The sequence below is a fragment of the Artemia franciscana genome, chromosome 12 (assembly GCF_032884065.1).
Source record: "Artemia franciscana chromosome 12, ASM3288406v1, whole genome shotgun sequence".
Lineage (NCBI taxonomy): Eukaryota > Metazoa > Arthropoda > Branchiopoda > Anostraca > Artemiidae > Artemia > Artemia franciscana.
Genome location: NC_088874.1, coordinates 7,555,702 through 7,581,171, shown reverse-complemented (window position 1 = coordinate 7,581,171; position 25,470 = coordinate 7,555,702). Strand labels below are relative to the sequence as shown.

At 35.4% G+C, this 25,470-nt stretch overlaps 1 protein-coding gene across 1 annotated transcript in view; it reads left to right on the top strand.

Annotated features, from left to right (window-relative positions):
• The window catches only part of LOC136034175 (interaptin-like), a 442,249-nt gene that overhangs the window by 416,561 nt on the left and 218 nt on the right, over nt 1–25,470 (top strand). The window contains exons 6-10 of the mRNA XM_065715356.1: nt 4,747–5,015; nt 9,788–10,051; nt 16,273–16,413; nt 16,931–17,085; nt 21,882–22,127. Coding sequence (XP_065571428.1) covers nt 4,747–5,015; nt 9,788–10,051; nt 16,273–16,413; nt 16,931–17,085; nt 21,882–22,127 — 1,075 coding nt within the window. The remainder of the gene's footprint in view (nt 1–4,746; nt 5,016–9,787; nt 10,052–16,272; nt 16,414–16,930; nt 17,086–21,881; nt 22,128–25,470) is intronic.

Below are 25,470 nucleotides of genomic sequence, written 5' to 3'. Positions count from 1 at the left end.
TATAGAATTGCAACAAAAGTCTATCTAGCAAGCATTACAAAGTACGGAATTGATAAATAAACGCTAAAGCTCTTAAGATAAAAGCAGAGTGAGAAGGAGGGGGGTTTATTACTTTAAAATTTCAACTATGTGAGGGATTAATATTCTTCTATATCTTTCAGTGGAAACTCTTATTGGGGCAAGAAGGAATTTTTTTTGGGGGGGGGGCGTAAATGATCACTAGGGATAAGAGAAGCAGTATGAGGGTTATGCATGGCATTATGGGCAAAACGCAAGGAAATCTGGGCTCTCTTTTCCTTAAGGGTGACTAGATTTGCTCTCCGAAGAAGAGAAATGTAAGGCACTTTACCCTCAATGAAGATAATTCTTAGGCACCTTTTTTGAACTGCCTCCATTCTGTCCGACAATTCATTGGAGATGCCAGGATGTCAAACAGGATAAGCGCATTCGAGGGTAGGACGTACAAAAGAGAGAAAAATCCTCAAACAATGCGATTTGGGACATTTAAATTTATGAAGAAGTTTGAAGAGAGCATTTGCTGTATTTGTATATTTTAATAAATCCTTAACGTGGCAATCCCATTTTAAGTCGCTTGAGATGGTAACACCCAGTAATTTCATAGTGTTAACAGACATCTTGGGGGAGGGGTAGGACAGGAGAAAGATGGGAGAGTTTTTGGGAAACTAATTGTTATAACTGTTGACTTTAAAGGGTTCACTCCATATCACTAGCAATAGCTTCATCTGATATTGACTCCAAGATGTCCATTGGGTTACTGTTTAGATTTTTGAAACATGTTTCTAAGACAGTTAAATCGTCAATGAATTTCCATCTATCCGGGAAATCGACACTAAGACTGTTTATCATGGTAAGAAATAAATTTGGGCCTGAGAGTGTTTTTCAAGTTTATTACATATAGTGTCCAAAAGGTGAACCAGATAGTGTGTGGTAAAGGGCAAATTTCCAAATTGCCTTTGTTCAAAATTGGGGATTGTTTTTAATCTTAACCAATCAGCTAAAAAGCTTTCCTGTAACTTGGAAAATACCAGAATAAGAGTAATGGGCTGGGCATCAGAAAAATCTTGTTCGCTACCCTTCTTTTTTACGGGAGAAATAAAACCTAATTTCCAACAATCAGGGAACTTACCAGTAGAGGTAATTTCACTAAAAAGTACTGACAAAGGTTCCGAAAGGAAGTCTACAAAGGCTTTAATTAGTAAAATAGGGATGTCTAGCGGACAGGTGCTGCACTTTTCAATATTTTTAATTGGTGCCTTAAAATTTGAGGGTAAGATAATAGGGAAATTGGGAGGGTGTAGATCATAAGCAGTATTTATTGAGAGGGGAGGGAGGCTTTGAACTATGGAGGAATGAAATTTATTCAGATCATTCGTTGTAACAAGGGGCTCTTCTTGTAAAAGGAAATCTATATTATTATGTGTTTTTCCGCAATTTCTTTATGCTATTGTACCACTGTTTTGGCCTAGTAGACAACAAATCCTTAACTTTACATTTGTAATACACAAAAGCAGAATCACATGTTTCTTTTCTTCTATGTTTACGCAGTGATTTAGCTTCGGATGTTTTACCATTCTGAAAAAATTAATTTTAAGTCTAATTAGCTTTTTTAAGGAAATTTTCCTTATTTCCCACGGAAGTAAGTCATGGTTTTACTACTGTGGGCTTGTATATATTCAATCTCAGTACATATTGTCTGTACCTGAGCTTGCAACCGATTTTTCATGTATTTTCAAATACGTCGAAAATACATGAAAAGTCTTACGATCCTGAGATACTGGGGGGGGGGGGTAGCAAAACGCTATTATCACAATATTTAACCCGGGTCCAACTTTAAATAAAAGAAAATACATGAAAAATCGCACGATCCTGAGATGCTGGGGAGGGGGGGTATCAAAATGCTATGATCACAATATTTAGATTTGTGAATTTACAGAATTTACTTTTTGAATTTATGGAACCGGTTGTAAAAGATCAAATCTACCTTGTATTTAACTCGGTTATTTGCTCCTATTTCAGGCTTATTACTAAATTCGTTTTTCTTAAAAAGGAAATAATTAAGCTGAGCTGTTGTTTCCTTCAAAGAGGAAACAACAATCACCTACTATGAAAATACCGGCGTTTGGGAATTTGCAGATAACAAAGTCAGCTCTACTTCGCAGTTGCTGGAAGAAATGCTGTGTTTGTGCAGCGTTTCTTTCACAAGAAGATTAACGTGAGCACAGGCTGGACGTCCCATTCCCCACTGAAGTTTGTACTTCCGTCATTCCTCTACTTCTAGTCAATCAGGTTGCCGTTTTCACATTTCTCATCAGTTCTTGTACTATGACCAAATCTATAGCTAAATCGGCCTAAAATCTGCCCGATCTTCTCAGAACGTGCAAACTTTTTTTGGAAAATTAGACAAGTGTTGGGCTTGTATGTTAAAGTCTGTTCATTTCATCGTCATCGTTTATTGTAGGTACAGCCTTGCCGTCTTCATGTAGTTGTTGTTACCAGCTAATGTGAGGTAAGGGGCATGTCAGAAACTTTTTGCAAAAGAAGTTCTCATTGGCTTCTACATTTGGCTCTGATAAAATATCAAAGAATGGTAACCATGTCTTTATACTGCATCCACAGTTTTCTTGTTCAAGTTTTGTGACTTCATTCTGATTTAAGAGCTGACAGAGAAGCTTTGACCATCACGAGACTAAAGGATTTGGGGATATGTTCAAGAGAAGCTCGTTCATCCATTACTTACTCGTATAGGTCTTTGATTTCACTAAGCTTAACCGTACTCAATGAAAGTTATGTATTCAATTCAAATTCTGTATCTGAACCTTCGTCTACAAGTTTGTTTTTTTTATCAGATTTGAGTGAACAGCTGTGTCTACCATGTAGAAGATGAGCCACTGTATTGGAAGCGTACATCAATTCAAAAATTTCTGTTAGTCCAGATCCATCCATTGAAGATCCAATGGCACCGACAAAATTTACGAGGGTGTACAATCCGTCTAGTCTAACCAATACTTTTGCAATGCTAATTCCAGGTTCCTTCTGCAGTACTATTCTTCATGGACTTCAACCCCAACGGCTGGTCAAAGGTTACAACCTTAATAAATCCGCACCGTTTGCCCTGATAGGCAATAAATATCAGTGTGGAAAGGATATAATGTTCGTCACTTGAAGGAAAATCGATCGTAGGAAGAAGGAAAATGTTGGCTTTACCGGGATAGTCTCCAACCATGACTGATTGCATGGTTCTACTCCAATTGGCCTAGGGTGCTTGAGGTACCCCGGGGTAAGCCAAAGAACATCTAAGTTTGAAGTCTTATCTTCTTTGAATCCTGGTTGAAGAAGATCTTAATAAATTGTCGAAAGGACAAAATCGTTTGACTTTCTACGGATGATTTGGATTTTTCCAGGTGTTTTTATCTCCCTATTGGTAACCTCCAACCTATTGGTACTCCTTAAGGTGATTTTTAGCCCATGGAATACAGTAGAAATGATGTGCCTGCCATGAAAGGTGTTTTTACCATCCAAATCATATATGTTGCGATCAACGTTGTCGGCCATGCGCTGGTCTGGACCGTCAGAAGTAATTCCTTGCAGTTCGATTCCATAATAACCGGCAGCATTTTTCTCAGACCTTATAACTCCAGAATCGGAATAGCAAAACCTAGGCGAATTCAAAGTATCAATCAAGAAATTGGAGGAATAGTGGTGATGCATTTGAAGAGTCACTCCAAGTAGCAAAGGGGAAATGAGTACGCTTGTGCACACAGTTTGTACAATTGCGTGTCCCCTTGCAGTGATTTTTATCGCAGTGTCTTTTCTGACCAATGTTTTGCTTAGAAACAAGCATAGGCTAGAGGATAGAAATGATAGTAAGTTCTCAAGTGAAGTCAGTGAATTTAGCAGTTCTTGATTATCCTTGCTGCTTTTCAAAAATTTGTAAAACCTACCTTGAATCTTGAATGTAACTAAAAACTTAACTAGCAGTCAAAATTGATCAATAAGCGTACTGTTTACACGTTCTTTCGAACTCGAATGTCGGCATAATGGGTCAACTTTTTCTTACGCGTCACCATATCTATTGAATAATTTCTCACCAAGAGCGTTGATGAACATTGCAGATGCTGGACAAATTTGAGATGTGTAAAACCATTTATTTGATTAGGTGAACGTGGGGGGGATATGCAGGATACCAGGACACGACATCTTCCTGGCATTTCCGCATAGGAATTGTAAATTTGCTCTGCGTATATCTGACTTCGTGTAATATTCAAGGTATTGTAATGCACGCTCTATCTCGCGCGTATGTGTTAGTGTGTTTTTGTGAGGGAGGGGGAGGCAAACAGCTCAGGGATGGTTAAAACATAGAACTGACCTCATATTTGTGAATTACGTACTACATTTTCCTATCACCTACTTTTCAAAAACGTAAGTTAATTTTTTAAGTCGTTAATTTAGAAGAAAAGACAATAAACGCCAATTTTGCCTTGACTGGTTTTGATAGATTTTGTAGATGTTCTAGAATATTTTTTTCCCGTTCGAATGCTACCAAAATCATAACTTTTGTAATTTGTTTGAGGCAACCCTTATAATTAATTTGATTGACTGCACTACTGTGGCCAGATAGTGAATTGTCCTGTATTTCATATACAATTTTGTTACTGATTTTGTTCTTTTTTTTTTTAAAAAAAAAAACTAAAACAAAGTTTTGATAACCAAATATCTAACCCTCAGTGTCGCCTCAACGATGATAAAGAAGACGTAGCATCCACAGTTATCGGCGAATTACATCATATACGTCAGCAAATTTCTTCACAAACAAGAAAAATGGATGAATTTCTTGAAAGGGCTGATTCAGATAAACGGCAAAGACTAAAAGCTGCGTGTGCAGAACAACAGACTACAGAAATCCGCCTGCAAAACGCACTGGCAGAAATTGAAATAACAAGGGCTGAAATGGTTAAATTACAAAGGGAAAGCGTAAGAAAGCTGGCTCTTGAAAAGTATTTATTCGGTCTTTTTTACTTTTTATGTACTTTATTGACGGATTAGGTAGCAGAAAAGTTATTAGCTGTTTAAAAAAAAAAGCACAGATGGGCATTTATAGACCATAAGCCTAATAAAAAAGAAAATTGTGGTTTTAATTTAGTTTGTGGTGGAATGTGTAATGCTGATAAAGAAATCATTAATCTTTGAATTAGGTTTTGTTTTGCCTATATCATCTCGGTTAGGTTACCTTCTTAAAAAGTTCTGTCATTCAACTATTCATGTTTTCGTATTAATTCAAAGAGACTCGTAAAGAAACAGTCTTGTCTTTCTCAGAATTGGTTTAAAAATATCCAATTTTAGAAGAAATGTCAAGAACCCTATTAAAACGTAAATTGAGCTGAAATCAGAATCAGTCAAACCATCAAGCTCAAAAGAAACAGAAATGACAACAAATGCGAGCGAGGCTGCCGCCCCCTCAAACGGTTAACGGCTTATTAGTATGTGTTCGGTACTAAAATACAAACACATTTCTAGCGATTTTTCTGTTTTAATCGTAACAACGAAAGTTGAAACAATTTAATCTTCCAGGAATTTCTTTTTTATACTTTATTATATTCTAAGCAAACGATGTTGTTTTATTAGGTTTATATGCAGTTAATTTTCAACAACGCCTTCTCCTTTTATACGTATTACCTTAAAATGTATTGAAAATCAATTGAGGAATATTTAATGTATCCGCCAGTTCAAAATATTACTGCAGTAAAAAAAAAAAAAACTTCAAACATCAACAATGTGCTGCGTTCTTCAATTGCAGTCGCAAATAGTCGGAGTCACGGTCAAAATTAGTCTCAAGTAGTCACAGTCGCAATCCCAAGTAGCTTTGATTTTAGTCGCTGTGGCTTGTATTTGCAGTCACAAGTAGTTAAGGTTGCAAAGAGTTACAGTCGCAGTCAGAGTAGTAGTAAAATAATGGTCCGCAAAGTTTCAAGTTCTGGTCTCAGTAATAAAATCTTTTTTGTTGATCGCAATATCTCACCATTGCTATTTACAGTCACAAATAACCTTTGCAACAATAAAACCTGTATTTGCAACAATAAAACCTTTTTTGATGATACAATATCTCACCATTGCTATTTGCTATTATAAAAACCAGGAAGCACATAGTTATTTTTGATTTTGTTTAACACCACCCTCAACATTTCTTGAAATTTAGTCACAATTAGGAGTAGTTGCAATCACATTTGCAAGTTGTCACCATCAGCCACAGTTGCAGCTGTACTTGTAGTAATAATAGCAGTAGTAGCAGTAGATCTGAAAGTTTCAAGTTAATACCTCTAGCCGTTCATAAGATAGAGCAGATCCCTCTATTGGTAATCTGGATGCACAGATTATATTTAGATTTCGTTCACTATCCTTCCCAACATTTCCTAAAGATACAGTGTTTTTTTGTTGTTGAAAATTTTGATCAGTATTGGGGAGGGACCATCTAAACAAGTTATGAAGGAACTGGCTGCCTGCTGGTCAATTTCGAACAACCCCCCGAATATGCTCTGAAAGTTGCTACCCTTAGCCATTCCTGAAATATTGTCAATTTGCCCGTTTGACAACAAGCATGCTACACAATATATTTTGATTTTGTTCTATATTCCCCTCAGTATTTGCTGGCACTTTTTTACTAGTAAAAGTAGTTGCAGTCACAAGTATTTTCAGTCACAGCCGTGAGTAGTAGCAGTCACAGTCACAAGTAGTCGTAGTCGAAGTCGAACTAGTCACAGTTGCAAGAAATTGGCGTCGCAAATAATTTTAGTCATAGTCATAGTTAGTTGAATTATAAGTCAGGGTAGCTGCTGTACTAGCAATGGCCCTGGAAGTTTTAAGTTGATACCCTTACCCTTTCCCAAGGTGTTGTAGATATATCTTTTTGTTAACCTCGCCGCATATAGTTTTTTTTTTTATTTAGCTCAACACACCCCTCAACAATTCACAAAATTTGACTTCAATACCCTAGGTCTTTTTGGTAACACACAAAATTAGACATTCCCTCCCAATCTTCCCAATGTTAATTCCTCTATTTTTGGAAATGAACAGATTGCATTATTTATATTTCTTGTGTGGGGCCTGGTATCCCTGAAGGAATAATTTTTAGACCTTTTAACTATTATAATCAAAACTACTTTTCAACATTTCTATCTGTGATAAGGGTATCTAAAGGAAAAGAGGGACTGGTTGCTCTTTAGCCGTTCGTAAGATATTGCAGAGATGCCTTTTTGATAAACCGTACATTGTATGTGTTGATTCTGTTTAACTTAACTTATAACATTCTCTGAGGTTTTACCTTAATACCCTGCCTATTCTGACACACCCAGAATCAAACAGTTCTTATTTTCCTAATGATAAATTCTGCATTTAAACAATGGACAAATTGTACAATTTACAACCCTCGCCCCTGGCTGTGGGGATACGGCATCCACGGAGGCAAACTTCACCTTTTGTCTGTTTTGAACAAAATATTCGTCTTATTTTTTTTCATTTTCGACGAGAGCGGCACCTAAAAAAGACCTGGGGGATTGTCCTCAGACCACTCCTCAACATCACCTGAAAGATTCAACTTAATATCCTCAGCTATTCCTTAGATATTGGCAATACGCTCTTTAGGCAGCCAGTATACACATAGCGTTTTTCGACTGAGTTCAACATCCCTCTGAACACTTCCTTAATACTTCTCATTAATTCTATAAGCCTTTTGGTGAACCAGGATCAAGCTTGCCCTCTTTTCCCGATAAAAAACCTTTTGGGTTAACAGTGGTTAACTTTCTATAGTCCTTGTTCTGGGGCTGTGGGGGGCTATGTCAGCACGAAGGCATAGTTATTTGACCTTCAGACTATTTTGAACAGGACCGTTTTTTTCAAAATTTCGATCAAATGCCTTTTGGGGGAGGGCAGCTGAAAAGGGGATGGGAGGGGAGGACATTTTGCCCTCCGACAAATTTTCAGCATCCCCCTTAACCTGCCTTGAAGTTTACATTTAATATCTTCAGCTATTCATATGATATTTCTAAGACACCTGTTTAATAAACTGGGTGCGCATAGTGTCTTTCGATATAGTTCAGTATACCCCTCAACATTCCCCTAAGTTTTACTTTATTTCCTTTAGTGTTCTAAGATATACCCTGAAATAACAATAAATGCTGCATGTAAACAATGGACAAATTTATAATTTACAGTCCTTGTCCTGGGGCTTCGGAGAGTATGGCATCCGCAGAGGCTCACTTTTTCGACCTTTTGACCATTTTGAACAAGATGACTTTCAAAATTTTTAGAAGTATTGTGGAGAGGAATGCCTAGAAACAGTAAGGGAGGGTGAGGGGGGGGGGGCTAGTTGCCCTGCAATCACCCTTTAAAATATCTTGAAAGTTTCAACTTAATTTGCTTATCCGTTCCTTAGATATTGCCGAATCGTTCTTTTGACAACCACGATGCATATAGTGGTTTTTAATTGTGTTCGATATCTCTCTAAATATTTTTTTAAAATTATAGCATCCAAAGACTTTTTGGAGACCAGCATACCCTCTTTTTTAATGTTAAATTATGCATGTAAACAATGGTCAAATTGCATAATTTACATTCCTTGACTCGGAGTTGTGGCGGAAATGACATCCCCGGTGCCATCCTTATACATTTTGACTATTTTGATCATAATGGTCTTTACAAAATTTCGCTCAGTGTTGAGGATAAAGGCACTTAAAAGGGACAAGAGGTGCTGCTTGTCATTCAATCACTCCTAAAAATTTCCTGAAAGTTTTAACTTAATATCCTCAGCTCTTCCGTAGATATTGCTGTTAAACCCTTTTTAAAACCAGCATACCAAATCACCAGATGATTTTTGATTGTATTCTACATCTCTCTAAACATCCTTAAATTATAGGAAATGTTTATAGCGTTATGGCTCTTATCTAATGGAATAAAAAATGCAAGATGATTCAAAAACGAAGCAAATTTTAAGAAACAGAAAATTACACCTATGTAAGAGACAAGAAAAAAACGTCCTCTCTAATAAAACAAAGATAAGGAAAAAAATTCCTTTTTAAAAAAGGGAAAAACATTATTTTATGGTCAGACGTACAGCAAAATAGGATAGTGCGGTGAAAGAAACGTAATTTTGTTTTTATTTTGTCATTTTGTCTTTTTCAAACTTAACGTTACATCCTGTTTACTACGACTGATCTCATTCAATATAGCTTAATCCTACCAATTTAAATTTATTTTTGTCAGTGACGACAAATAAAAACTATTCTTTTTAAATGAGACTGGTTTCATTAGCTTAAAACTATTTCTTTGGGAAGAGTGAGTTTGCTTTTGCGAAAAATTTTTTTTTTGAAAGAGAACGGTGTTCATTAGCTGCCGACAATGAAAATCAATTTTGCAAGATCAAAATGAGCTGTAATGAGGTTGGGGTCAACAATTCCAAAATAGTTCGAAATCATTCGTTTTATCCCAGTTGGATATTATATCTTCTTTTCGTCCTACTCTTATTTCACTTATCTTGTTGTGTCCATAGGATACTAGATCTTAAGTTTCTTAAGATCTTACGATCATAGGTTACGTGGTTGTGAAAGCCTATTAATCATTAATCGTCTCCCCTTTCTTGCATTAATATTCTTTTTACACATCTGGTTATATTACTTCAACTGTGGATATTTGCTAGTTTTTCCTGCTTAGCTTGTCAATTTCTTTTCTTGTAAACATCTACGACTTCTAAAGTTGGTACAAAGATCTTATTTTTTAGTTCCAAACACACAGAAGAAATTTCCACATTTGAGAAAGAAAATGCTGCCACAGCTCATGCGTTAGAACAAATTCAAACAGAGGCAAGATTACTTAAGTCTTCATTAGAAAGTTCTTTATCCAAGAATGAAAGTGCTTTGGTTCAGTTGGGAAAAACTAAGGATCAACTTGAAGAAGCCCTTGACCGGGAAAATTCTTTGAAACTAGAATTGAAGGAATTACAAAACCAACTATCTTCGATGGTAAAAGAGAAAGACGAATACAGGTAGGGTAATTTTTATGGGACAAAGCACCCCATGGGTTTCCCTAAGCCATTCCTTAGATTTTCCTATGTTGTATATTGAACTTTAAAACGGTATCTCAAACATCAAAGTTATTCACAACTAACTTATTTTCTGTCCGTAATGGAAGGCATAGTGACAATCTTCAAAATTTTAAATAGCTTTTGAAGTATAAATGGCATGCACATAGCGTCTTTTGATTGACTTACCATCCTCTTTTGTATTCTCAGAAAGTTTCAACTTGGTACCCTCAATAGTGTCTGAGATGACAAGCTGAATTTACATGGTCTATTTTGACCATGTTTGGCATCCTGTGTAAGTTCCACCTTAATACCAATAGGTGTTAGTAAGATATTGCACATGCACCGTTTTGACAACACCTTTTTGACAACTTAGATACATATAGTGTCTTTTGATATAGTCGCACCATCCCCACCGCACCATTCCCTGAAAATTTGAATTACCTTGGCCATTTTTGGGTTATTGCAGATGAGTCCTTTTGACACCTTGCATGCACTATGCCCTTTTTACGAGCAATCGGCAGTTAAACTTTTCAATAGTTGTTTCTCAAGAGTTGTACTACTTTACACTTTCAAGAGTTACTTCAATATTTGTAGCTGTAACAGTATCAGTTGCAGTAGTATTTGGAATCATAATTGTAATTGCAGTAGAATTACAAGTACTAATCCAAAAGCTGCTGCAGTTTCTTTCACAAGATGCTTTATTTAGTCACAGGTTTTCACTGTCGCAGTTGCAATTGATCACGGCTACAAGTAGCCTCAGTAGCAGTCACAAATAGTCGCAGTGAAAGTAGTCACAGTTACAAGCAGTGTTAGTCGCAAGTTGTCATAGACGTAATCGCATGAAGCCCTAGTTGGACTCATAGTTACGAGTTGTTGTAATCGCTAATGTTCGCAGTTACAAGTAGTTTTTGTCGCAAATTGTGCTATTCTCAAGTAGGCATAGTTGCAGTCATAGTTGTAGAAGCAATAACAGTCCCTGAAATTTTCAAAATAAAACCTGGTTGCAAGTAGGGTCTTTTGATTTAGTTTAAAATTCCTCTCAACATTTGCTTAAGGTTCACCTTAATGCCTTTAACACTTTTTACACGTCCAGGATTAAAATTCTCCCTGTTTTCAATGGCGACTCATTGATGAAAACAATGGCCCCATTGCATGATTTACAACTCGCTAGAAAAATTAAGAGAGTGTGACAAAATTGGCTTACTATTAAATTGGAAGTCTAGAGATAATTGTAGATTCTTCTTTGGCAGTTGCATCAGCCTAAACATATGACAACAATTTCGCCATTCCTATATTCACAATAAGAGAGGAGGAATCCGCATTCAATTGTTTCATTCCCATTTTGGTTTGCAAAATGGAGTTTTCAATATTATACGTTCGCCAGCGTACCATAGTATAAAGGTGCAAAACAGTATTAAAACCGTGGAACCAACAGTGAGCCTTCCAATAACTCTATTTTTGGGTAGATCAAGGGAAAAGAAAACAATTCGGGGAGTTTTTGGGGATTCTGGGAACGTCATTTTATTCGGGAATTCTTCTAGATTTTCAGGGAAATCCCCAAGAATTCAGGGAAAGTGGAAGCACTGATTACATGACGCACTTTTCAGGTTTGAAAATTTACTCTCCGCAAAAAATTTCTTCGATAATAGAAGAGCAACGCCTCCATACGTTCTACCATTTCTTGATTTTTTTCTGTGGACACCAAAATATAGGTATATTTCTATAAATGTAGGACTTTCCAACCAAGTCTCAACCACTGATATCAATTCCCACTTGCAACTACTTAAACTCAATATACCATGTATTTTGTCTTCTGCAAAGCCTTGAATGTTCCTAAGCACAATATTTATATCTTTTTTTTTCACCCTGGCCCGCTAATTCCTAGTTCCAGTTTCCTTTTTCACTGTTTTCTCTCTGATTAAATCCCTGAGTTCTTGGCACAAAATGTTGCCTTTCATTACTAAATGAGTTTATATGTTCGCGAAAAAAGGGTCTAGTGTTCCTTCCACTATATGTTGGGTCATTAGGGCTAATATCCTCCTCATCCAACCCTTTAGAGGCCTGACTGGAAGCAGCCGACATAGAGTTTTGTGCCCTGTGGCGGATGGAGTCGACTCATTTCTACCGTCGAAAGTGCTATGTGCACTACTAAACGAGATCTGCGATTTAGCGCTCTCCAGAGACACATGGGAAGCCCTTCTCTCTCTAGTTACATTATCTGCCGTTCCACTTTCTAAATTACCTCCTTGCTTCTTTTTTTCCCCAGAGTCTCACGTTCTTTAATTTTTCTGTTCTGCCTGTTTCAAAATTGCAGCACTAGTATTTATTTCTAGTAATCAATTTCAAACGGCGTAGCTTCACGTCTGATTGACCATCGTTTCTAATTTTATCCATCTTGATTTCTAGTTGGCTTTGTGCCATCATTTCTCGTTTTGTGTACTGCGGGCTAACTAATAATTTGGGCTGACTCAGGTAAACGTATGATTTCAATTGAAGTCTCTGGCAGATACAGTACCAAATTTTATTAAGACAGGGGGAATACCGTGGGTTGATTTTAGGCGGAACGCATCTCTAATATCTCTAGGGTTTAATTTGTGTGTTTGGGATAATGCTATTAAAAGCAGAAATCAAATCAATTTTGATTTTGTTAGCTAGTGTTCTCTATGTAGGCCAGCCACTTCAGACTGAATTATAGCGCTTTGCTGCATAAATTCATTCACTGATGTATCCATTCGCTGATACAATATTCCTAGATTTGCACTGATCGATGATACCTACTATCTGACAAACATAGCTTATTCCACTTTTGATTGAATGAGATGATTTATTGAACTTTGAATTTTGCAACAGTATCTAAAACATCAAAATTAATCACAAGTAATTTGTTTTCTACCCGTAATGGAAAACATAGTGACGATTTTTCAAATTTAAAGTAGCTTATTAGACGCATAAATAGCAATTCAATAGTGACAATTTTTTAATTTGACAGTGAAACGCCAAAAGAAATCTCTGGATATTTTTGTCACATACAGAGTGATTGTCTTTAGCAGATAAACTAAAATAATGTATATAAATAGAACATCAATAAGTATAAAAAATGAAAAAATTAATTACATACTGCTTAACACTCTTATTTTCTTCAAAGGATTTACAGATGTATATCTCTTCAACTTCCTAATTTCCTGGCCACTAACTTGATTTTTATGTGAACGTTCATTATCAGTTAAAATAACAAAAAGGTTATTGCTGTTAAAAGAAATCTATTTGTAGTACAAAAATACTATTTCTAGTATTTTTTTTTTAGTTTAATAAATAGTCTTTCTTACCTATAGGATCACATTGTGATTATCATGTTGTAAATTATCATAAGTTGAATTTAACCCCAATCACCTGCTTCTCTTTTCAAAGCCAGGTTCTTGAACAAGATTTTTTCCATCTCAAAGGTTTCCATAAATATTTATTTTAAGCCCCAAACCCTAGAAATCAGGGAAATATTTTCGAAAATCATAAAATGATCTGGAAAATTAAAAGCTGACGTTAAACTTTCAGGTTTGGGTTTTTCTTTAGGGTCGGCGAAATAGATTCTTGATGTTTTGCTAATTTAATTTTAAATTTTCGTTTGTACATACTTTGTACATAGATACTTTGTATATAGATCTTTCCTTTTAGAACTTAAAAACTATTTAAAGTATTACTTCTTTTTAAAGCAACTTTTAAAGCAGTAGTTTGTGAAATTCGCTCAGTCCTGGAACATAAGATGAAGTACAAAAAACATCCTTCGCTCCAGTTGTCTCTTAGAAGCCTTACACTTCCCTAGAAACCTCCTGAAATTGTTTTCTTTTTCTTGAAAGAGCCTGGTTAATTAACCAACTTGCATAATTGTTACTTATTAATACTCCTCTAAAAAAAAACAACAACTCCCCTATAAATTTCAGAGGACAAATACTGAAAATACGGTCTGTTAAAGAAAGGAACAACCCAACTTTAATTTAAAAATTTCAACTTTTAATTGATCACTGCTGCAAGTAGCCGCAGTGACAGTCACGTTGTCGAAGTAGTCGAAGTTTTAAGTAGTCAAGAATGCAGGTAGTCGCCATGAAAGTAATCTTAGTCACAGTCGTAAGTTCTTGAAGAACACAGAAGCAGTTGTAGTAGTAATGGTCTTGAAAGTTTCAAATTGATACCCGTACCTGTTCCTAAGATATTGCAGATACGCCTTGTTGATAACCTGGACGCATGTAGTGTGTTTTGATTTAGATTAAAACAAAAAAAACTTTCCAAAAAAGAGGTTTTTCAGAGAATAGTAAAGAGCCATATTAAACTTGACTTGTGGAATCAAATTTTTATAATCATTGAAGCTAAAAATGACCAGAAATTACTATTAAAGAATAAATGAAACACAAAACGAACAGGAATCAAATAAACAATTATAGAAACCAATCATATAATAGGTATTTCCATATTTATATAAATTATTCAATGTAAATGAATACTAAAACTTAAAACAAACAAAAGTCACCAAAAGTAAGAGTTTGGCTACTAGCTCCTTCATTAACTGCAAAAGTCTAAAGCCTATTGCGTTATTTGCGCTTCACTGGAAACAACTCATATTGCAAATGTTTTATTTTGTACTTACAATACTGAAAATTAATATAAAATTACGGTGAAAAATATCTTCAACTGCTGAGCTTTCATTAAGTAATATACTCTGTATATCAAATATGCAGTTTAATTTTATTATTTCTTTTCAAGAGTTGTTCAAGACCCATATAGTTTTCAGTAAAGCAACAATGACGCAGTAGATTTTAGACTTAGACAGCTAGGGAAGGATTCAGTAATTATACACTTGAGTGTAGTGATTTTTCTTCGTTTTAATTTTATTTGAATATTCAATTTAAGTTCAGCTCGATTTAAGATGTATTCATTCATTTATATTGAATATTAAACATAAATATCGAAATACCTGTTATATGAATGTTTACTATGATTGTTTTGCTTGTTTTGTGCTTCGTGTATTCCTTCTGGTCATTTTATTTTGAATTTGTATACAAATTTGTTTCTAATGGTCTTAAGTTTAATAAGAGTCTTAAGTATTCATAGAAAATGTTTTTTTTAAGTTTATTAATTAATATCTTTTCGTTTTCAATTGCCAAAGATTCAACTTTTTAAACGTTCCCTTTTTCAAAATAATGTTTTTTCATCACATCTTTCATATGAAGTGACTTGGAAAAAAAAAATAAATAAAGAATAATACACTTAAACTTTATGGCTCTTTTCTATAGGCAACGCTTGAGCGTTGCCTATGAAAATAATTTGAAAACGCAAGGTAAATAAAAAAAAGCGAATTTTTTTTTTCAAACAGAAGTTTTCACGTACGAAAGATAAGAAAAACAAAACAAAAAACAAACCCTCCTGTGTAATGCAGAATAAGAAAGGAATTCTGAAGTCCGAAGTACAGAAAAATAGGATAATAAAGTTGGAGAAGGCTAGTTTTATTTAAGTCATTTTATTTTGTCTTTTTTAAACCTAGCGTCATATCCTGCTTGCTACTACTCTTTCTATGAAAAATAGCTTAATGCAATCAATTGCGTCTATTTTGTCGCTGACAGTAAGTAAAAGCTATTCTTCTTGAAAGAGAATTTGTTTCATTGACTAAAAAATATTTCCTTTGAAAAAAATAATTTCAAATGCACAAACGTTTTGTGCATAAACAAACGGTTGTGGGTGCCTGGGAAACAAAACAGGGTGAATTAAAAGGGGTCAGTTACTCACCAATTATTTTCGAACCTTAGAGGCACTAGAACTTTCAATTTCTAGTCGAATGAGCCCCCTCCAAAGTTTCTACGACCAGTCGCCCTATACAAAGTGGCTGAGAAAAAAAGAAAAAAATAAATAAGACCGTGCTGCGCTACCTCTGAAATGACTGTAATAAAGTTGAAAACACTTCCTAATAAAACACTTTTTATATGTTTATCAGCTTTAATAGAATATTCCTTGTACATTTCTCAATATAATCATATGTTTATGTTAATTGATATATTTTCAATGTTTAAAGCCATACACATCAGAATGATAACATTGAGGCTTTATGAAGTAATTTAGTATATTACATTGTTCAAAAGTTAAATCACCGAAAACACTCTGTTTTGCTATATAAAATTATAACAACAATTTTTTCTAAGGTGTTACATTAAACGAAGACGCAACACATCAGAAAAATGCGTGATTGCTACAGTCTTGCTAAATTGCGTGATTGCTATAATCATTTATAATTTCTACAAAGGAGCAGATGACAATCAAAGAAGTGAAATGCAGGACTTCAGGTAGGTTTCTAATCTAAAGCACTAACCTTAAATTCCAATAGTTGTGTTCGAGCAAGAACGAGGTTTGTGTATATTCTTTTTGAAAGAGAATGTTTTTCTTTAGCTGTCGATAATGAGAAATAGTTGCAATTGATTGAAACGAGCTATAACGAGTGCCGGGTTTGCATTTCCTAAATAGTTCGAAATCATTTGCATTATCCCTGTTTGATATTATAAAACCATTTTTGCTACTCCTACAATCTTTTAATGTCCTATGACTAACAGATATCAATTCCCCCCCCCCTCCCCAGATATATAAAGAAATGATAAGAATGCTCCCTTTTCGGTTGTTTCGTGGCTATGAAGGTCTCTTAATTGTTAATCATCTTCCGTCTCTTACTTTAAGATTCTCGGCATTTACCTGGTTTTACTACTTTAAATAATGATATTTTCATGTTTTTTACTGCTGAACTTATTAATTTCTGTCCATTTGAACATTTCTGAATTCTAAAGATTGCACAACGATCTTATCTTTCAGTCACAAACACGCAGAAGAAATTTCCTCACTTGAGGAAAAATTGGCAAAAGCTGAGAGCCAACTCGAAGAAACCCTAGGTAGAGAGAATATTTTGAAAATAGAATTGAAGAAATTACAAAATGAACTATGTGCAGTGAAAGATGAAAAAGATAAAAGTAAGTAGGTTTGTTTTTAAATCACTGGAAATTACTACGGAACAATTTTCCAAAGTAATTGGTGAAAGTAGTACAAGAACCATTAATTAATTTAAGTTAAAAAAAAGGCGAAAAAAGAACCAAAATGAAAGAAATGTAGAAGGGGGTGAAAATTTACATGGGGATAAGATGTATATAAAGTAACTGAAAGAAGACTGAAATGGAGATTAAAGTTTCAAAAAGGATTAGATTGAGAAACTGGAAAACCCAAGCTGACCAGATGACGAAGCGAAAAAAAATATCGGAGAATGCTTGAAAAACATTCAAGACATTATTTTGATTAAGAGTGGCTGAGAAAGAATTTAATATGAGATGGAACGCACAGTGGCTGAATTTACAACTGCTAAGACTGATCTTTGAGCGATAAATCCAGCTAGTTGCCATGCATATTTTGTGCTGGAGGAGCTCGGACTGCAAACAAACTAGTAGAAAAACAGGGTAGAAAAAAGAATTCCGGGGTGCTTTCACTAAACTGGCCACATTTCTGGATATTTTATAGACTATTAAGTTTATTAATAAAAATAGAACTTAACAAAATGCGTTCATATATATATAATAAATGATACGCAAAGTCATTCAACTAAATCTTCTAGCCTACCCATGAACATATAAAGGCAAGTTGTCCTAGGGGCGTGCCAGGAATAGAAGAAAAACAGAGAATATTTTAGCACTAGTTATAAGCACAAATTAAATATACCAGAAATAATATATATATATATATATATATATATATATATATATATATATATATATATATATATATATATATATATATATATATATATATATATATACTTGCTGTTAGTGTAGCGCTTCGCGCCACACCAACACCTCAAACCACACCAAAAGTCCATAAAAATGATCCATATAAAGAAGATAGAACACAACCCAGCTTAACTCCTGATTTACTACAAAACCAGCTTTTAACCTCATTTCATACCCTAACTACAGCAGTATTATTTTCGTACATAGCACTAATCATTTTAATGTATTTGTCTGGTATACCATATAAGGATAAGACCTTTGCTAAACATCTTCTCTGAACTGAATTGAACGCTTGTTCATAATCTATAAAACTAACGACCAAAGGTGTTTGATTACTAAAGCACTTCTCAATTATTAACATAAGAGTGAAAATTTTGTCGACTCATCCTCTACCTTTTCTTTTACTGCACTGTTCTTCTCTTGAAACTTTGTCTACAGCATCTCTAAGTCTAAAAAGTATCATATTACTAAGTAATTTGCTACCTACAGATACCAGAATAATGCCTCAATAATTACTACACTCATTCTTATCACTTTTCTAATTAAACAGTGGTTTAATTAAGGCTTCCCAAAAATCGCTAGGCACTTTCCCTTTTTCAAAAATCATATTCATAATCTTCAGTAACTTATTTCTAAACAAAATTTACTTTAAAGATCGAGCTTCAGTGGAACTTGGTCCTGTGGAGTTCAAATCGGAGCTTCTCATATCCCATGTACTTGCGGAAGAAACTATGTGGTTGTACCAAATTTAACTATGTAGTTGTACCTATGTTGTACTTATAGTTGGACCTATGTACCAAAATTAAAAATTAGATTTGCACAACATCAAGAATCTATTTCGTCAACCCTAAAGAAAAAACCCAAAAGTTTCACGTCAGCTATTTTTAAACGCATTTTAAATTTCCCAGAGCATTTTGTCATTTTAACAAATTGTTTCCGGAAACCATTGAGATTGAAAAATTTTTGTTAAAGAACATGGCTTTAAAGAAAGATGCTGGTGGATCTGGCTTAAATGCAACTTATGATAATTTACTACAGTAAAATATAGTAAATTTTGTTTCAATCGGTCACAGTCGCAGTCACAACTTGCAGCTGCAATAGTAGCATTAGTGTTATTAATGGCTCTAAAAGTTTCAAGTTCATACCCTTAGCCATTCCGAAATAATTACAGATTTTGTTATTGGTCGCCTGGATGCAAAGAGTGTCTTTTGTTTATTTCAGCACCTTCTCAACATTGCTTGAAGAATACAAGTCCCCTACATGTCTTACCACTGGAACCAAATTGGTCTTACCATCAAATACACCGGAAACAAATAATAGATACACCAAGTACCAAAAGTTGAAAAAAATTTCTTACCACTGGAACCGAATTGGTCTTACCATCAAATACACCGGAAACAAATAATAGATACACCAACTACCAAAAGTTAAAAAAAAATCAGAATTAACCCCCCCCCCCAATAGAGCGGATCCGTTCCAATTATGTAAATCACGTATCTAAGACTTCTGCTTATTTTTCCAACCAAGTTTCATCCCAATCCCTCAAATCTAAACATTTTCCATGATTTTAGGTTTCCCCACCCCAAACTCCCCCCAATGTCACCAGATCCGGTAGGGATTTAAAATAAGAGCTTTGAGACCGATATCCTTCTAAATATCAAATTTTATTGAGATGCGATCACCCGTTCGTAAGTTAAAAATACCTAATTTTTTCTAATTTTTCAAAATTAACCCCCACCCTAACTACTCCAAAGAGAACGGATCCATCCCGGTTATGTCAATCATGTATCTAGGACTTGTGCTTATTTTTCCCATCAAGTTTCATTGCGATCCCTCCACTCCAAGTGTTTTCCAAGATTTTAGGTTTCCCCCTCCCAACTCCCCCCCCCCCCCCCCAATGTCACCAGATCCAGTCGGGATTTAAAAATAAGAGTTCTGAGACACAATATCCTTCTAAATATCAAATTTAATTGAGATTCGATCACCCGTTCTTAAGTTAAAAAATACTTCGTTTTTTCTAATTTTTCAGAATTACTGAAAAATCACCCCGACTCCCCCCAGATGGTCAAATCGGGAAAATGACTATTTCTAATTTAATTTGGTCCAGTCCCTGATACACCTGCCAAATTTCATTGTCCTAGCTTACCTGGAAGTGCCTAAAGTAGCAAAACCGGGACCGACAGACGGACCGACAGAATTTGTGATTGCTATATGTCACTTGGTAAATACCAAGCTCCATAAGAACCAGCAAGAACAGGGCTGTCTTAGCTCGAAAACGACGTGTCTGTCTAGTCCTGAGGTGTGTCTTACTTTTCTTGAAGTCTGAATAACATTTTTTTCTATTGTTGTTTACCTAAATATAATGACTACCACATTTAATTTTTCATCTGAACTTTTAGGACACTTTTTTTTATCTTTTGCATGAGTTTTTGTTATATATCGTTTTTCTTACTGTACATTAACACATTTATCTTGATGGTACCCCTTTTTTCTTCCTTTTTATTATTCTTTCAGTGTTTAAGTTAGGTCTCTCATGATTTGTGATAGATTTGTTTTGCCCTATAAATCTTATCAGGTCTATGACTGCAGTTAAATATTATAAAGTTTTAGCTTATTCAGAATCATTGTGTTGCGAGAGCAACACTTTGGTTTTGTCCCGTTTTTTATTTTATTTTTTTTCCCTATGTGTCCGATCTCAGCTTATTCCTGGAAACTGATGAGGGTCTAACCTTTCCGGTTTTTACGGAAAGTGTGAACCTCAGGCCAGATTGATGAATATGACATTATATTTTGGAAAGCTCCACAGAACTCTTGCCTGGGGCCAAAAAGGATGGTTTTTACTTTCCACGAGCCAGAGTCTATGGTGTGCGATGTGAATTGGAGTTATATAGCATATGTCAGAGAGGAGTATCTGAAGGTGTGTAGCCAAGCTTTCGTTTCATCAAAGCATGTTTCTGCTTTCGAGTGGAAAGCTCCGTTCTAGCAGGCAAGCAGGTAGGCACCACTTTCAAATTGAAGATGGACTAAAATCTATATGTGTTAAATATATGCGGCAGTTACCCGGCCCCACAGCCAATATATCTTCTTTGAGTGACAAATAGAAAAATTTACAGAAGCAAAAATGTGGCATTTTCCCACGGGTCCGAAAGTGCTGCCATCTATTGTTTCTATCCATTTCTGATCGTGATTTCAGCCGAGTTTATCATTCAGTTTTTCGGACTTGGGATTGCGGTAGAGAAATGGTATCAGATGTGCCTAATAAACTTTAAAAGTTCTCTCATTGCTAAAGAAATTGGAGCTTATTCTTTGCTCCTTTCTAAGTGGTGACATTAGAAAGTTGGCCTACGGCAAAAAAATGAACTTTTGAACTACGAAAGATAGATTTTTTTTTAACATCTTCATGAGCTGATCAAAGTATATGATATTTATTTTTTGGTACACAAATTTCCTTCTTGAGATATACCAGTTTGAAAGTTTCAAGGGGTTGACAACTCAGTAGTAAGGTAAGCACTGAAACGACATCTAGGCCGATACAAATTATGTGAGACATATAGAGACTTGTAAGCAACAGTTGGCTGTTAGGTAATAATCACCTTAGGCAATGAGGGGATAGCAACTTTTGGTAGTTGGTGTATCTATTATTTGTTTCCGGTGTATTTGATGGTAAGACCAATTTGGTTCTAGTGGTAAGACATATAGGGGACTTGTAAGTAACAATTGGCTGTTAGGGTACAACAAAATTCAGCGATGAAGGGTTTGCAACTTTTGCTAGTTGCAATGAGGGGTTTGCAACTTTTGTGAGTTGGTGTACCAAGTATTTATTTTAAGATCCTTACAGATTAACAACTTCAGCGTTTAATCGAAGCGAGGAAACAAAACCAAAGTGTTGCTCTCGCAACACTTTACTCGGCGAAGCCGAACAAAGGTTGCCGCAACACCTCACGTTGCCCATGCAACGTAGATCTTGTTACATTTGTTATATAATGTTACAGATGAATCAAGACCAGAAGCCACATTCAGATATGTGATACCCAACTTTACTAAAGCTGTAGGAAAGAGTTTTTCTTCTGATACAACAGTAGTCAGGAATCTACCATGGAGAATTCAAACGACATTTGGCGAGGAATATTTGGGGTTTTATCTTCATTGTGGAAGCTCATTCACAAGCTGGAGTTGTCAGGCAGAAGCAGAGCTAAGACTTGTAAGCCAGAAAGAAGGGGTTGAAAGTTTCACAAAGAGTAAGTAGACCAATGACTTAATTTCTTTTTCTCTTTATACATATATATATATATATATATATATATATATATATATATATATATATATATATATATATATATATATATATATATATATATATATACACTAGCTGTTGGGGTGGCGCTTCGCGCCACCCCAACACCTAGTTGGTGGGGCGCTTCGCGCACCCCCAAGCCCCCCCGCGCGCGTAAATCGTTACGCGCATTATTAGTTACGTGCCATTGTAGTTGTGTCCCAGTGTCCCACCTGTGAATATAGATAGATTTATGTATGTGTTTCAAACTACGTAAAACTTGCGAATATACAACATTCTTGGCTTTCCCATTGTCTGTGCATATACAAAGCCTTATGTACTAATAATGACGTCATATGCAAACGCTCTTTTTACAAACAAACAAACATGCATACACACAACTCGTTTTTATATAGATAGATAGATAGATAGATACAATACAAATTAACTGCGTAAAACTTGCGAATATACAACATTCTTCGCTGTCAAATTGTCGCTACATATAAATAGATTGTCAGGTTTACCGACCCTCGAACATGCAACGTACAATTGTCCATGGGAAAAACAATCAGTATTAAGATCTATACCACATTTTTCTAATGATTGACCTTGAGCTTTGTTAATGGTGATTGCAAATGCTAATCGAATTGGGAGTTGCAATCTTTTAAATTGAAAAGGCAGATCCGTTGGAATCATGGGAATGCGAAGAATAAGAACAGCCTCACCCTCAAAAGGACCTGTCAAGATTGTGGCCTCTGTTAGGTTTTCCATTGTTTTTTTTTACGGCAAGTCGCGTGCCATTGCAAAGCTTTGGTGGGTTGATATTTCTTAAAAGTATTATTGGTACGCCTATTTTTAGTTGTAGCACGTGTGGTGGAAACCCTGAAAGATCTATGGAATTTAAAAATTCAGATGGATAATTAACCGCTTCATTTAGTTCCAAAAATGTGTCGACTGACTTGTAAAGGACTGCCTGGTCTCGAATCTTGGTCAAAACAATATTGTTGATTCCGTGGACGTCTATATTTTTGGGTGTGAGAATCGCTCTTTCACTTAGCCATTTATTATTTTTATAATTTTTTAGAATATTCGGAAATACTTTTTCAATCAATTCATTTTTGGACGTCACTAAATTACAGAGATCAGCAGGTAGTTGTATACGTCCTGAAATTGAGTCTACTGGGAGCTTTCCGCTTCCAATTGCCAGCAATTGATCTGAAAATGTTTGACCAGAGTCATCGTTTTGCAATCGGACACGCATATTTGTAGTTAATTTTAATATTTTTACGTGTGCCCATAAATTAGAATTTTTCAGGCAAGCATTCATTTCGTCTGCAGGAGTTGATCTAGGTATTATAGGTAATATTTGCCTGAAATCTCCCGCAAGCAATATTAATGTGCTGCCAAAGGGTTTCGACTTGCCTCTCAAATCTTTCAAGCATTGATCCAGAGCCTCGAGCGATTTTTTGTGTGCCATTGTGCACTCATCCCAAATAATAAGTTTGCATTTCTGCAATACTTTACCTGTCCCAGATGATTTGGAAATATTGCACGTGGGAGTTTCTGTAGAATGCAAATTCAGAGGCAATTTCAAAGCGAAATGAGAAGCTCTTCCACCAGGCAGCAATGTTGCGGCTATTTCGGACGACCTAATTGCCAACGCTATATCATTTTTTGATCGAATTGATGCCAAAATCAGTTTTATCACAAACGTTTTACCAGTACCTCCTGGCGCATCCAAAAAGAAAATTTCTCCAACGTTGTTATCGACACAATGCATTATCGTATCATAAATGTCTTTTTGTTCCGACGTTAACTTGGAAATGTTATTCTATACATACGACAATAGATCACTCGTACTGTAACTTTGTTCACGATCCAATTCTACACATGTCGAAACAGCAGCGATACGGTTAGGTGAAGGCATTCCCAAATCCTGAAGAGGTTTGTTTGCCATACGTACGCACAAATCTTTTATAATAACTAAAGTGTAGTTATAAATTTCTGATGTAAAATCAAAAGTCATATCTGACGTCTCTAACTGTTTTCGATGGAGTATATCTTCGGACATTTTTGACTTATATTTTTCCCATAACTCTGTAGGAGCTGATGGAGAGCAAGTTGTTAAAATGATGCCAAACAATGCACGAATTTGACTTGGGGTTGACGTTTCGCAAGCGTCATTGATGCAGTTATCCCAGTGTTGGTCATTCTCCAATAAATTCAGAGCTTGGCATGCACTACGGTAAGTGTCATGTATAGTACCGTTTACAGTTCTCAAATACTCAAAGGATGTCGGACCGGGTACATTCACCAAAAGCAGGCGTAGAAAGAAGCATTCATGTTGATTGGGGTGAACGGTGTAGAGTCTTCCTATCGTGGTATCTTTGAAGATGGTAGGTTGGCCGTCGACTGACTTACCCTGTTTTCGACGTTCAAATACTTTATTTTTAGTATTCCACGTGTAATACGAAGGCACTTCAGTATACAGCAGTTTTTTTGCAAAAGAATCATTTTTGCAAAGCGAAAAAAAAGCTGTTAATGTTGTATCCGGTGGATTCAGGGCTCTTTGTTGCACGTTGGTTTCCGTGAAATAAACACGTTGACCATTCTGTAAATGTACCGCTAAGTGAACAACAGCTGGACTACGTTCATGTATCGGAAATGAAAGAATTCGCCAAACAGCTTCATTACTGCTTATGTATCTTCCAGCCTGATATTGTATGATTTCGTTGCAATCTTTGATTTCGGGCTGCAAGCCAAAACTGCCATGTCACTGCCTTTGTTGACGTATTTACATATGTGTTTGATTGCCTTTACGGAGTTACAGTATTCAACGTTTATGTGTGCATTAAATGTTTTTGATAATAATGGGGAATATGGAACAACCCACTGGTTATCTACTTCGATGGTGGTACCGTTACGCTTCTTTATTATTGCTGTTTCACCGCCATCTTCAGTAGATCTTCTTCTATATTGTGGGTAACCATCATTGCCAGTAATTGTCTTTGATACTAAAAGTCGAGGATATTCCACCGTCATAGCGAAAATGACGACAACTAACTTCATGACGTTAGTCGACACAGAAACATGACGTCACCTGATCCACAGACAGACAACTTATTTTTATATATATAGAAGATATATATATATATATATATATATATATATATATATATATATATATATATATATATATATATATGTATATATATATATATATATATATATATATATATATATATATATATATATATATATATATATATATATATATATATATATATATATATATATATATCGCTTAT